This window comes from Cyprinus carpio, chromosome A12 (assembly GCF_018340385.1).
Source record: "Cyprinus carpio isolate SPL01 chromosome A12, ASM1834038v1, whole genome shotgun sequence".
In the NCBI taxonomy this organism is placed as follows: Eukaryota; Metazoa; Chordata; class Actinopteri; order Cypriniformes; family Cyprinidae; genus Cyprinus; species Cyprinus carpio.
Genome location: NC_056583.1, coordinates 5,956,578 through 5,972,055, shown reverse-complemented (window position 1 = coordinate 5,972,055; position 15,478 = coordinate 5,956,578). Strand labels below are relative to the sequence as shown.

General features: G+C 37.4%; 2 protein-coding genes across 3 annotated transcripts; both read right to left on the bottom strand.

The window, feature by feature from the left end:
• Positions 1–543: 543 nt before the first annotated feature.
• Positions 544–6,602, bottom strand: tut1 (terminal uridylyl transferase 1, U6 snRNA-specific). 2 transcript variants are annotated; one of them, XM_042767299.1, is made up of 10 exons: positions 6,381–6,602; positions 5,792–5,982; positions 5,435–5,641; positions 5,233–5,347; positions 4,796–4,920; positions 4,464–4,690; positions 4,254–4,363; positions 3,551–3,673; positions 3,250–3,342; positions 544–1,916 (listed from the first exon to the last, which is right to left on the bottom strand). In XM_042767299.1, the coding sequence occupies exons 1-10, from the start codon at positions 6,454–6,456 to the stop codon at positions 802–804; spliced, it is 2,382 nt and encodes a 793-aa protein (XP_042623233.1). In that variant the 5' UTR covers positions 6,457–6,602; the 3' UTR covers positions 544–801. The 2 variants fall into 2 exon arrangements, with proteins under 2 accessions (XP_042623233.1, XP_042623232.1); XM_042767298.1 differs by having other exon boundaries at positions 4,464–4,693; positions 6,381–6,601.
• Positions 6,603–7,598: 996 nt separating this feature from the next.
• LOC109053986 (NDC80 kinetochore complex component) lies at positions 7,599–14,704 on the bottom strand. The gene is made up of 17 exons (XM_042767297.1): positions 14,469–14,704; positions 13,978–14,087; positions 13,748–13,828; positions 13,489–13,615; positions 12,405–12,577; positions 12,134–12,236; positions 11,840–11,929; positions 11,627–11,720; positions 11,374–11,474; positions 11,053–11,197; positions 10,754–10,959; positions 9,683–9,829; positions 9,497–9,586; positions 8,646–8,738; positions 8,364–8,494; positions 8,179–8,281; positions 7,599–7,935 (listed from the first exon to the last, which is right to left on the bottom strand). The coding sequence occupies exons 2-17, from the start codon at positions 14,064–14,066 to the stop codon at positions 7,810–7,812; spliced, it is 1,899 nt and encodes a 632-aa protein (XP_042623231.1). The 5' UTR covers positions 14,067–14,087; positions 14,469–14,704; the 3' UTR covers positions 7,599–7,809.
• Positions 14,705–15,478: the final 774 nt, after the last annotated feature.

The window sequence follows — 15,478 nt, the reverse complement described above, 5'->3', positions numbered from 1 at the left end:
CATACCTATTTGTGCCCATACATGTATGCATAGATTACATATGTTGTGTACATATTAAGGAAAAAGGAAGGGGGTGGGGGGGAAGAGGAAACGAAAGAAAAACTATGTACATATAGGAAGTCTTTTTTTACATATGCATTTTGATTAAAAAATTAAATCAGGTCTATTAGATTTTGCATATTTGGTGCATTTCCCCATTTCAAATCAACTTGTTCCATTTTGTGATTTACAAATGCTGTTATTTGCTCCATTTTATAAATGTCCATTGTAATTTCCATATATGCATTTAAGGCTCTTTTTAACAGCCACCAACAGTATATTAATCAGGTATTTATCTCCTTTTAACCATTCCTGGGTATGTATCCAAAAAAATAAGATTTTACTATAAAAATAGTATCACACATTTAAAGATATCTTGTAGGACAGTATGTATTCCTCTCCAATAGCCCTTAATAACAGAGCATGCACATTTTAGATTGTTTACAACAAATAAGATTTTAAAATCATAACTATCCGTTTAAAAAAGAATGACAAATCCAGGTGTTGATAGTTCAAAGTTTCAGTTCAAACTTTAATGTGAGTGTTTACATAACCTTATAGAGAGGCAAACATGCCAAAATCATGGGAGAAAAAAAAAATAGAAACAAAACCCAATAAACGCAGGAAATAAATGTAATCTCATAACATGCTATAAGCAAAATATATTGTTATATTCTCAAAACAATTAACTAAAAATGGCTCTGTTTAAAAGTTGTACTTTAGGCAGAATTCAAAAAAATTAAATTTTGAACAAAAGAAAAATTATGACCCAACCCTCCCTAGAATTGTTTCTGCCATCTTCGGCAGGAAGGACTCCAGAAAATGGAAGAAGTCTTGAAAGATGCCTGCAGTATCATGGCTGGGGTGAAAACGGAGGACAACCTTGGTGCTTTCGTTCCCACCGACGACTTCTGCATCCACTCTGAATTCCAACAAATCTTGCAGTTGCTCCTCTTTCTCCACAATGCTCTGTGTCACCCTGCTCTCGATGTCAACGCAGCCTCCTTCAGGCTTGGAAATCATATCGCTAGTCTTCAAGAGATCTCTCCGCACTTTCCGTCTGCCTGCCCAAACGCAGTTTCTTTGAGTCCAAATCCAGTGGATTGGCTCTGGGTGCTCCATATCAGCTTCTAGTCTCTGTCTTTTAGCCTGTACAACGATTGAAGTCGATGGACCCTCCTCCACTGTAAGAGGTCTCTTCTTACCAGTTTCACTTTTGGCTTGTAGACCAGAATCTTCTACACTTCGGTTATTATTCACCTCCATTTCATTTCCATCTCTGTCTGTTTTGTCCAGATTTTGACAAACAGCTACAGTTTGAGTTTCCTCTAAAGGTGAACATTTTAAAATTTCTTGAAACACCATGTGCACAGCAGAGCAGACCTTTGCAAACCAAAGACCTCTAAAACCCTTCCCAGCCAATGCCAGTTGGGCACGCAAGGGTTCTGGGAGAACAGCTGCCTTGAAGGGGATGCTGACCTCCATTATCTTCTCAGTACTGACCTGTGAACGGGGTCCGGCTTCACTTGGCAGTGCAAAGAGCCGCACGAGGCCCCAGGATTTGCCCTTGGTTGATTTGCGCTGATACTGCAAACTGCGGCAGTACTTCTCAGCCTCGCAGCATTCCTTCTTGAAGCTCTTTTGCGTTCGTTCATTAAGGTTCCCGGCCACATTGTGGTTTAGCTCAAATGGATCCAGGACATTCATAGGCCCCAGTTTAGGGGCAGAGGAGCGCTTTGGTTTGGGACTAGAGGCCGCTTCCTCATCACTTCGGAGGAAGTCTGTGATAGGCAGCACATGGCCGTCTCGCAGAGACACCACTGATGCAGAGAAATCAAATTTAGAGTAGAAGGTGAAGAATCCAGAAAGCAAAGTGCCTGAGGGAAAGGAAATGGAGGAAGTTACAGGGAGAACAACACCTTGTCCGTGCTCAACTCCGTCTCACAGACATCATGTGTGACCATTTTCATCACAGGCACAGTCTACTGATGTCTCCCGAACAGCAACACGTGTAAGTGATTTGAGAACTCAAAAACAAGTTCCACTTGGTAGCACGCAATAGGGCTGTGCCACATGTACACATATTTTAATCAATAATCGCTATAAAAATATTGAGTCATTTGATTATGTCGTCTATTATGAATAGTCAAAAGTATTTGTTATTTGTCATGCATGTCAAAATTCAGGGATTTAAAGGTTATGTTCATTCTGAGCAAAAACTGTAAGCGATTTTTTTGTTCTGGTTCTACGTCTCCTTTGTAAAAGTTTACCAGTTAGAATGAAATAAAGCTACTGAAGTCATTTTAAAAATGTTGCTTGTGTCTTTAAATTTTTATTTTATTAGTCTAGTTAGTATAATGCTCACAATAGCGATTTAACGGAGCTGCAAACAAGTAAAAAAAAAATATTACTAACTATTACTAACCTTCATTAGACTGCAGATTGAAATAAAAGAATACTGTATTGTTTTTAAAATAAATACTGCCTATTCAAAATTTACATAGAATGAATGTCTCAAGTTTTTTCATCTACATAACCATATGAACAACCTAAAATATTTAACTTGCAATGTTAACTCAGAAAATAAAAGAAAAACATCAAATCTAGGTGTTGCAAGTTTTACTGACTGTACAACTTCTCGTTCTGCTGCCTGAGAACAGAGTGTACTATTTATTGTCTCCTTCTCTATCGTGAAACACAATTCTTGCTGGATGTGAATATACAGTCAGACATGCACTTCAAGAGACCTTAGTCAGGGTAGTGTCATATTTATTCACTGACGAATTAAGTGCCAAGGCTGTGAGGGAAAGAAGTACAGTGTGTTCGGTGGCTCCATAAAACATTTTTGAAGGTTGCAGGTTTTGAAAATTATGTGACCTAGCAACTTTATACACTGTGTCCCATTGTAAAGACAGCAAGTCTAACCCTCACAGCCTCATCTACATCTGCATACAATTCAATATGCACATGCACTAAGGTCTATAAGCTGACAGAATGGCAGTTACAATGTTTATATGTCAGACAAATTTGGGCAAAAATCTAGCCATGTTGATCAAATTATGCCAAAGTCGTTTATGACTGTATGGAGATATGTATGGAACTGTATGGAAAAACAGTTTTACATGTTTACACGACCATACACTTTGTCAGCATATTAACCATAACTGGTTTAACAAAATGATGAAAAGGTAAAGCATATGAGGTACTTACAGAGATCTTCAGTGTTTTTGCTGGGGGGTACAATATATGGCTGACTAGGAAATGTACAATCCCATTCTTCAATAACACACTCTTCTTCCTCACCTGCAAAAATAAAAACCATTATTAATGTGCATCTCAGGCTCTCAGTATCTCACAGAGATACTGTTTAGACTGACATCCTATTACTTCTGATTTCATATTTCTTAAAAAAAAAAAAAAAAAAACAGTCAACAATATACAACACACCAAAAGACATTTTAAAACTCACACTCCACCGTGTTTAAAACAACACCAAAAATTGTTAACGCACAGGCCATGTTTTTGAGCTGGTTCACAGAGGGAAGCACAGGAGGGTCTCGATTCTGAAGGTAGAAGATCACCAGCAGTGTAAGAGCGTAATTGTTCAACAACGGTCCAGGGCCAGACAGGTTCCCTACAATATTAAAAATGTATAGGGTTAAACTGAAATGTGAATCTCACCAAACCAATCAAGAAATGTCCAGGTCATATATATATTACCCCAAAATCAAAAGAAAATTTTGAGTTAAAAGTTATATTCTGCCAAGTACAAATAAAGCTTGGTATTACACAGATCAAGTGTCAACACTGGAATATAAACAATATAATAAATTATTTAAATAGTAAACGTACAATTCAAAGCATGCATCATGGTGGTTCCTTCATTTCTGAACTATTATTTAAAAGAATAATAATTTTTTTTTTTTTATATATATAGTATATATATATATATATATATATATATATATATATATATATATATATATATATATATATATATATATATATACACATTTTCTTTTTTTTAGACAGGATGATTTATAACTGTACTATAGTCATGTATCATAATTTTACAGTCAAAAATTATTTTTCACATTACAAATGTACGTAATTAATATGCTGTCAAAAATGCATTCATATGTGGTAAAACATTAAAAACGTATTCATTTTTTTATCTGATGTTCACCATTAATTGTCATGCACAGCTTCATTACCCGCTAATTGTTTCTGCTTGGCCCATAATCGGATGGTGTAGACTAAGGGCCGCAGTCTGGAGTCAGTGCCCGAACACAGCTGCAGAAATCGAGTGTTTCTTACTGCCAATCTAGTGCAGAAAGGAAAACATTATAAGCAGATTGTCCAGTGGGGTGCTATACTCAAAAGTTTTAAATTTCACAAAGTGGCCAAAAACAACTGTTCTCAACCTGTTGTTGACGGTGATGTCTCCGTGGAGGTTGAGCTCTCGATGACTGAACTTGACCACAGGGAGCCGGGCAGTGCTGAGCGTCTGGACTTTGTGCACACCTGGAACGCACTTCCTCAAAATGACTGCAACCAGCTCCAAGACTTCAGCAGGAGTGGCAGTGGACAGGTCGATGTCAGACAAAATCGAGTCTTCAGAATGGCAATCCTCAGACTGATTTTCACCTGTCTGCTGAAAATGGCCAGATTTAGAGATTTTAACTATTGAAATAAGTAAACAGTTTGATTATTTGATGTTTGAGCTCACAGTCATCCAGTATTAGTGCTTACACACCACTTCAGAAGACTTGGCACGAGCTTGAAATACTTTGGTGTTCTCAAGGTCGAGGAACAGATCAAGGTCACAGGAGTGAATCCCAAATGTGTTCACAGAGGAGCCAAAAGGCACAATTTGGCAATCTGTAAGACATGACACAAAGCAACTTAGCAACTTTTTGAAAATGAATAGGAAAAAATATTTAAAACCAATGCAGCAGAAAAGATGTGTGGTCACTGTTGCACTCTTCTGCACTGATTAAAATCGAAAAACAAACATGTAGAGAAGGACTTACATATAAACATCACACAATAATATCCATAACAATGCACAGATGAATTGTTCACAATAAGATCTATAACATGCATTTAGAACAAAGACAAGATGAATGTTTATTTTATGGCAACTTTGAGCACTCCTGTCTTGTCTGGTTCATGTTTCAGTTAAGAGAGAACCTGGGAAGAACTCCGTGAAGACTTCCTGTAGCAGCTGGACTAGAAGATCTCTCACTTTCTTCTCATTGTCTTTCAGCTCGAAACTCTCCACCACCTTCTGCATCTGCTCATTTACTTTTACACACAAATCAACACAGATTAAAAATTTAGAGAAAGCTTTTCAGACAAGAGAACACAGCCGGGATGTGGAACGCTCTCTTACAGATGTAGCCTTGCAGATCTCGTAGTTGAGTTTGTCCAGGCTGATCTGGGTGTTTTTGGAGTCTCGTTTCCCCCTGCTAGCCAGTTTGAACTCTTTCCTCTCTCTGGGCTTGACACGGAGCTTGAGACCATTGAGCTGATGCTGTAGCTGTGCCAGAGCTGCCTGAGCGTTCTGCGGCTCAGAGAACTCAACTATAGCATAGACACCCTACAGAGAACAACAAATCTCACATATGAATTATATCTGTAATGTAACAAACGTTACATCTGTTTTCAGATACAGATGTAAGCAAGACAAAGATTCAATTATTAACACAGGAGAATTATACCACAAGGTAAAGACAGTGTGTATATAAACCTTGTCCTTGTCCATGATCACATCTGACACCGGCCCGAACTGTGCGAAATACTCCTTCAGATCAGTCTGAGAGGTGTCTGCTTTAAAGCCGCTCACAAACACACCGTTTTCCTCCTGAGCTTTGCGCTGAGCTCTGAGCCGCAGGAGATGCTGATGTTTCTTTCCTTTGACATGATCTTCAAGGCTTGGTCCTAAACAGAAACACTTCCGTTAAATGTGAAAGGAAGTCGATGGGGTACATTAAGCAGATTACAGACGTTATCCAAAGCAACTTACAAATGAGGACAATAGAAGCAATCAAAACCAATAAAAGTGCAATAATATGCAAGGGCTGTGCTGTGACAAGTCTAGGTTAGACTAACACAGTAACGTTAGACGTATCAAGGTTATATATATATATATATATATATATATATATATATATATATATATATATATATAATATAAAAAAGAAAAGCAAGTAGATATGATAGAAAAAGAATAGGGAAGGTTAGTGTATACACAATTGTTGTATTATAGCGCGTTTGCAAAGTGCAGAAACATGTCTCACGTGGGTCAGCGCTGATGTTTTTAGTTTTTTACAACTTACTGTTGGGTATATTAACGATGCAGAGGTTGCAGTGAAATCCTCGTTGCGTCGTCTGGATGTCTTTATCGAGCTCCATTGCGAGGCTGTACTGATAATTCCTAAGAAATGCGTCCGAGTTGCTGCTACATGAAACAACTCAAATCTCCCTCCATGATGTTCCTCTGCGTCCGTCCCCTCAATTCTTCCAACAGAAACGCCGAGCGCCGAATTTCAGTTCCGCCCTTCAGCAGGTAGAGTTGCCAGATAATCTGATAAATCTTTTGCGAAAATTAGTATACATTAACGGTATACTGTATACAAATGCAGTAAAAAGTAAAATAAACTAAAATTAATAAACACGGTTGGTGAGCAGTAATATATGCAACAAAAACTAGATTTTCAAACTGCAGCATCCACTACACTGTATTGTATTGTATTACATCACATCATTACAGTACGTGTTACATAATGACTGTAGGCTTAGTCCTTTTACAATCTAGGCAATAAATACACGGTGAATATAAACAAATTTTAACCCAAAAGGAGGATTTTAAAATTTATTATGTCACAGTTTGCAATATGTAGCTGTTGTGTCACATTGGTTCTATAAAAATGGGAGATTTACTAAATATTACAAGTCACACACTCACAAAATTTGGGATTTAAAATCTGTTTTTTTGGATGCACCCTGTAATGGCATTTAAACCTACATTATATCTCAACCTTTGCCATTAAGGAGCTGTGTAAGTCCATGTATGTAGATCTAATGACACTTCTGCAGTGCACGCATGGATGTTGTTGATACTGATTTAATTTTATTGGTAACAGCCTTGTAGTATAGTATAGTATTATCTCTGGTCCACATGGGACAGCAAAGACAAGCTAAATGCACTGCAGTGTGGTATATGGTATCTACTTACTAACTATGAGGGCAAATTTAGATAATATACAATTAGATTCTAGAGAATGTACAACAAATACAAAGTGTGCTTTTTTTTTACAAATGTTTAATTTCACAAGGACAATTAAATCTGACTTTGGTTTGGTATATAGCGTCATTGTTTAATCTTTACCTTATGGTCTAAATTCTTGCTAGAGGTATATAATCAGACAATTTTTCCAGTAAATATAAGTCAAAAGAACAAAGATGAAGTAAAACTAATGTCATTTTAATATAGTCTGATACCACAATAATCTATGTAAGATAAGAAAGCTGGTACAATAAACCACATTTTGATCTCCAATTTTCCAAAACATTTATTTTTTTTAGTAAACAAACATGTAAATACAGGATAAACACACAAAAGTTCTATTTTGTCTCCAAAGACAATTTCTTCTACGATATTACTCCATGGCCAGAATCTGACAACATCAGTTAAAAAAAAAAGAAGAAAGAGAAGAAAAGAAGGCTATAACAGTAAAACTATTTACAAATCCAAGCTATCAGGCATTAAAAGCTGTTCACTTTCTTCACAAAGTTTTCCACTAGATCCGTCAGCTGCTTCATGTCAGCCTCATCCTCATGAATGACTTCCTTCAGCTTATCAAACCTTTTTAGCTGCTCGCCGCAGTGTTTCTAAAAGACAAAGATATTTTTTGTTTACAGGTAGAATCTACACAAAGCCGGTCATGCTCCTTTTCAAGTATAAAAGTAAATATTTTAATGAATGTGAGTTTAATTTCTCAGTGTAGTAAAGCTATTTTATTAATAAAAGTTGCAGGCAGCATTGACACATTTCTGTGTTCAAAATCTTCCACCTCATGCAGCACATATTAAGTCAAGAAGTTTCTGGTAATAGCATGTGAAACCATCACATACTTCAACTGCACACAGGTGGTTTACTGCGGAAGTGAAGACATCAGTCAGATTCTTGAACACCATGCGGTTCTCCTCATTAGTCTCCTGCACGACCACGTGATACCTGATGGAGAAGTTCAGGTTCATGTAAAATAAGATGAACAGCTGACGTATTAAGAAGAATGAAGTGGAAAACAGATGCTCACTGTTGCTGCGCAGCTTTGAGTTCCTCCTCGGCTTCCTCGCATCCCTGCCTCACATTCTTTTCCAAACGCTTCTTGTGAGTTTCAGCAGAGTCCACCTCAGCTGACCACTTCTCCTCCTCTTGTGCCATTTCCTACACACACCATAACTAATTCAATCACATGTGCCGAGTGACAATTTCAAATGTGTCACTTCCGAAAATGAAGTATTTATTTAATTAACATACAGGCTGATATATTTTTAGCAGGTTTAAAATCAGAAATCCTGATGCTGATGCATTGTACCTGCATGTCATGCTCCAGCTGTTGGTCGACTCTGCGAATCTGCTCTTTTAGATGCTTGATGTCATTCTCCTTATCAAGGATGTTGGACTTCACCTAACAAACAAATGGAATGGTGATATGCACTCTTTCTATTTATAACATATTACAAAGTAAACACCATAAGTAAACATCATAATTCATCTAGAATAGATCATTAAAAATTGTTTGCCATAAATGTGTGGAATTTATTGCAAACTGCTCTAAAACCGTGTGACTGTAGAACATGAAATCGTGAAGCATTTGACTTTGAACATGCAGCACTCATGCAACAGTGTGATTCCGGTTTAATCCATCCCAAAATATAATACCTTTAATAATTAGAAGATTAAGACTTCTGTTACACTATTTAAGAAATCTAAGACTTTTTATAACCTTAAATTTGATCAAACTGAATTTAAGACATTTTAATTACCTGCAGGAACACTGTGCAACAGTTAATTCTAATAGTTGGAGGTTAGCATGTTGCAAAAGTGAAGACACAATACTCTAAGCAAAACTATTAATACAATTCGTTACACAAATATTTGGGAAAATATGGTTATAATGCAAATAGTCTTTCTGGTGCTAAAATAGGCTTTGTGTTCTTCATGCAATATATATATATATATATATTGATATATATATATGTTTTTTATTGTTAATTTTGGAGTGAAATAAGAACTGGGTATGTCTTGAGAGGCTTTCTAAGATCGTCTTCAGACTAGGATAACCACAGTTACATCAGAAATTTGTTATATTTAACTGAATGAAAAGATTTTTTAATGCAAGGCATAAAGAGCACCTGAACAAGGGATTTAATAAAAGTCTCACACCTGTTCAACAGTCTCTTCCAAACTCAACTTCACATTTGTGAGTCTGCTGTATTCATCTTCCACATCGACCATCATGTTCTTCAGAGGATTCTACCAGAGTTAAGACAAGTTAGAGAAAGAATAAGAGAAATCCTTAATTGTTACAACAACCGAAGCCTCTTTTAGGGACGGCTGTAGCAGTTGTACCTGTATCTGTGTCTTGTACTGTGTGATGGTAGTGGCACTGTAATCTGTTCTGATCTCGAAGTCATGACCGCAGGCGTTTTCCGCGGACTGTGGGATGAGCTTCAGCTTACGACCCAGTTTATTATACTCGGCAACCTTCAACTCCGCCTGCAAAAAAATGCATGGTAACAGCATGACGGATCTAACCGAATGATTTATGTATTCGGCACAGAAAACAGACAAAACACAAGCTCTAAATCGATTCAATTTTCCGAATGCATCACAATTCTCTCTGGAATCGATTCTGAGCTTAGTTTTTAAAAGCAGATGGCTCTCTAGGCTAATTTTTAACCGCACACTTAAACCCTCACAAAGAAGAGCAATTGTGTATACGGCTGAGTAATGTAAGTGGTTAAACATACTTGCACCATGGCTTTTATGACACATGACTAATGTAACCACACCCCATTGTGAACACTCCTGTAATTCGCTTCAACCTTTTCAAACTTCACGAATGATTCGATTCAAGAGAGAATCATGATGTATTCACGAAAATCGCAGAATCGATCCACAAATTGATTTATCGTCGCACCCCTACTTTTTGACACTGTAAGATATTCTACTTTGATTTCTTGAGCCACTAATTTCTTTGCTTATAGTTTCTGCTGGATTAATACTGTGGTATCAATGTTTTCAGATTTATGTACACACAACTGTGGTTGGCCAGTTTACATGTAAGTTTCATTGTCTCTTCCTCTTTAACCCTTGTGCTGTGCTGAAAAATCCTATACCTAATTTGTTCTGTTAAAGAAAATGACCAGTTTTTTAAAAAACTGTTTGTAAATCTCTCATTATGCTATATTAAAAACACATCTTGGATGTGCCAAAGAGGCCACAGAGAGGAGTTGTGAATGGCAGTAAAGTGACACGACAGCATGGCACTATGTCTGGTTTTCAATCGTACTGCACACATTCATAGTATATAGAGTTTTTTTAATGGTCATTAAGGCAGTACTTACACAAATGTAATACCTATTCAGAGAGTATGCGATTTCACACCAACTCTGGGTGGGACATTTGTAAAATCCTGACCTTCTCTTTGGTTTTGGACAGGTTGACCTCCTCGTTCCACACCAGCTGCTCCGCCTCCTCTAGACTCTGGCTTAGGCTCTGAATGGTCTGCTGCAGTTCATTCCTCTCTCTGTTAATACGCTCGATATCAGCTGGAGTGAACTTCTGATTCTCCAGGATGTGCTGCAGCCTTGTCCTCTCCTGCTTCAGACCATCCAACTGAATCTCTGCACAGAGAACAGGGACATTAAGCTACTGAATTCCACCTTTGTATTTACGACGTCAAGGCATTTATATCTGCATCTTGTAATCTCTCTCACCAGCAGCCTCGAGCTCTTCAGCTAGTCCTGCAGCTTTATTCTCCAGTCCAGTTTTATGAGCCTCCAGAGTACAACGATAGTTCTGCAGCTTCTGCAGATCAGCCTGCAATCTGAGCTTCTCCGTCCTCTTCCCTGCTAAACGATCCTGTCAACATACACACATACCTCCAACATTAGTGTAAACTCTTTTCTTTCATATAATACATTTTTGGCATTTCATAAAGGTGTTTGAGAGAAGCCCAGTGTGTAATTCACAGTGTAAACCGACTTGACTATTATTTCAAAAGTAGCATGAGAAATGACAAGGAAACACAGACTCACAGTTTGGCTTTCTCTTTCAAGTCTCTCCACATGCTCCATCAGCATTGCATGTTTCTCCTGCTGGGACTGTAACAGCGCCTCATCCACACTGTACAGCTTCTCTGAGAGAATTCAGAAAATGTATCAGCCATGACTGTATTTTGCATTAGTTTCATAAAATATATTTATTTTTATTATTATAAAAAAAAAAAAAAACATTTATTATTGTTTCCATGCTTAATATTTTCATTTTTGGTGGCTTAATGTGAAGTACTTAGTTTGTTAAGATATTCTTCATCCTCATCTTCAAATGTATCTGCTCCCTGCATGAACTTGTTGTAGGTGTCAGAGCAGTATTCCATAAAGAGCTACAGAGAAAACACAGCACACAAATTTGGCATATGTGTGAAGTCTACAATGCAGAGGAGTAAAATATACAAAATGACTGCTGAAACCGTCAAAGCTGACTTTTTGTCTCATAAGATACCTTGTTGTACTCGGCCCCTTCCTCTAGATCACACAGTTCATCTGAGAAGTCGGAGAACAGCAGGCCCTGCTCTCTCATACCACTGAAGAGCTGCAGGGACAAAACCTACATGTCAGGTCAGGCAATGCTACTATGTTTCCAGTTGCATGTTATTGTGCATCAAACTGCAGTCTGGGATGGTAAGGAAAGCTATATTGATTCTCACATTTTATTGTAGAAAATGAAAATGGTTTTGTAGAAAGTGAAAACAGTCAAATGGCAAAACTCAATCCTGTTAAAGGTCTGAATAGTCACCTTGACTGTGTCGATGAGCCAGATAAGAGCTCCAAGAGCCTGAGGCCACGTGTGAGGAGCCCCAATGGAGTACATGGAGCTTTTTGAGAGTGCGAACGGGTATCTGAAACAAAACCATGATCATCTCTCAGTGACAAGGACAGAGTGCAGGATGGATAGAACTGACCAATGTGTGTTTGACATCAGACTATATTTTAACTGATTCGTACAGCTGTAGCAATGAAGTAATATTGCTGTGCTTTGTTTTGCTTTTTTTCCACATTGTGATTACCCCAGATCTTTGAGCATTCTTGGGATCTCCTCCTCAACCTTGGAAGTGGGCATCTGAAAGGACGGTTCCAGGAAAGTGTAGATGAATTCATATATCTTTAAAAACTCTTTTGTTGATGGAGACTGAAGAGTCTTCACTGTGATGCTGCCAGGAAAGCCTCGCTCGCTCAGGAACTAGAAATTATGGGAAAACATACTGATTGTAACTAGGGTTTTGGCCCAGTTAAAGGGTTACTCCATCCCAAAATCAAAATTTTGTCATTAATCACTTACCCCCATGTTGTTCCAAACCCGTAAAAGCTCTGTTCGTCTTCGGAACACAATTGAAGATATTTTGGATGAAAACCGGGAGGCTTGTGACTGTCCCATAGACTGACAAATAAATAACAGTGTCAAGGTCCAGGAAAGTATGAAAAGCATCGTCAGAATACTCCATCTGCCATCAGTGATTCAACCGTAACGTTATGAAGCGACCAGAATACTTTTTGTACACGAATAAAACTAAAATAACAACTTTATTCAACAATTCCTCTCCTATTTTAGTTTTCTTCACGTACAAAAAGTATTCTGGTCGCTTCACAACATTACGGTTGAACCACTGATGGCAGATGGAGTATTCGGAGGATGCTTTTCATACTTTTCTGGACCTTGACACTGTTATTTACTTGGCAGTCTATGGGACAGTCACAAGCCTCCCTGTTTTCATCCAAAATATCTTAAATTGTGTTCCGAAGATGAACAAAGCTTTTACAGGTTTGGAACGAAATGGGGGTAAGTGATTACTGACAAAATTTTCATTTTGGGGTTGAGTATCCCTTTAACTTCTGATTACTCCAGCTGCTCATGATTACAGGATAGATTTTTTTGACTGCCTCTTCAAAGAACATTTTCTAACTGATGAAATGTACCGTATATATTTAGAGCTGACCATAACTAGAAAAAACAATGTTACTGAGAACCACCCATGAACCTACTATTTATATAAGTGCTTTTATAAAATTTCAAGCTTCAAATTTCTTGTTAAATCCTAAATAATTTTGCCTATTCACCCCCAATATTCCTTTAATGCACAGACAATATCATACTTCACAAAGCTGCTTGATACACTGTTGGACAAAAGCTTTGTCATGTAGGGGTCTGGGGTCCTTCATTTTCTCTGAGCCCCCGTAAGCCCCAAACATGCTGTTCCTCTGGCCACCTGCCCCGATGCCTCTGTGGAGAGATGTGAGGACACTGTTGTAATACAATTAATGACTGATAAAACTCTGTACGACATGATTAAGGATTACAATACACAATGACAAATCAAAACCATGATCATGCAACATCTACAGCCACACTCACTTTCCAAAAAAGCTTGTTCGCCTCTCAGATGTGGTAGAATGAGGTTTCGGTATGTTCAGCTTGCCAAAGACATTGTCCTTACTGTTATGAAATTAAAGTTGACACGTCATATATATTGTAACATAACTCGTGTAACCTGATGAAAGAAGTTCAGGCCAACAAAACCACATAATGTGTACTTATAACTGATCTCAAATAATACAACATAAAAGAGAAGAAGAAGGTTGTACTTCTGAGGTGTGGCATTGATCAGGCTCATCCTGCTGTCTGTCACACGCATGGGCATCTCAGAATATCTGCTGCTGGGTCTCCGACTCATTTTGACCTTTATAAACACCTCCTTCACATGTAGGACAGAGAAAACATAGATTATACCTTACTATGTTGATAACATTTATGATTCAAGAGAGCTTTAACTGTTGTCTATTATAGTATGAATGTGTTAAAAAAAAAATGCATATATTCACTAAATACTTTTAATTTTTTCTTTTTGGAAAACTGTACTGTAATTGTGTTATGTGTCTAATATGTTACCAATATAAATATGTAGCTTGGTTACACGTGAGGAAAATAAGCTTTAAACGCACACGCACACAAATAAACACCAATAAACATCTAAAACTGTCGAGAAATTAACGAAATAACGTAAATTGAATGGTGTTTACAGAATAATGAACTACTTATGCAAGTAACGAAATGAGAACTGTGCACCGAACCATACCTCCAATATAAACTTCAGCGGGCGGACGATTCTCGGTTTATAAGAACTATACTCCAGAAACCTAACGTATATCAGCAAAACAGATGTATCAGGTATACTTCGGCGTAAGGTATACTACAGTATATATGAACTTCACTATACTGTTATATTCTTCCGTCGATGCTTCGGTTGGATTTCAAAAATTTCCGCGAACGCTGCTCAACGGATATCTCTGATTACGTCACCGCCTCCGTTAGAGCGGGCTGAGCGCTGCACTGCCACCTGCTGCTGAGGCGGAGACTGCGCTGTGCATTAACTGAAAGTTTTGCAAAAAACTTTTCTTTTTTTTTTAAACTATTGAATTATTAAATAACGTCATGAATTATAATAGTTATTCAATTATACAATAAACATGCTTTTGGGACATTGTGTCAATTTTACACCTAACCCAGTGGTTTCACTTTATAATACAATACGCATTCTTAACCATACGCGTCTAAATGAATTACTGTGTCCACAATACCCATTATTTTTTAACATAACATAAATGCACAGATTACAAAAATCTACTGATTACTCAATGACTATAAAATATAATTTAACCTCAAAAGTGGTCAGACAGAGCAAGTCATGAAAATGTATTTAGGATTAATAAGAGTATAGCCAATCAATAAAGCTGTTTATATTTTGTTCAGTGGCACATAATCAAGAAAAATTAAAGGTGGAAGGGGCATATTACTCTTTATACCACAATACCTTTATAAGATTTTATAACAGCAATCATTCAGCACTATGGTGCTACCACAGGATTTTTCATTATCAATATGATTATAAATATGAGGAAGAGGATGTACAGATTATTAAACTTATTTTCTATTGACAGCTTTGTGTTTGTAGATGTCTGTTGCAGACCTCCTTTGTTGTCACAGGCCTCATCACCTGCTGTCCAGAGCAGAAAAGACAAAAAACTTCTCAGGCCATATTAAAATTGAGATTTTACCCTTCTTGTTCAGATTTGTATATTAACACCA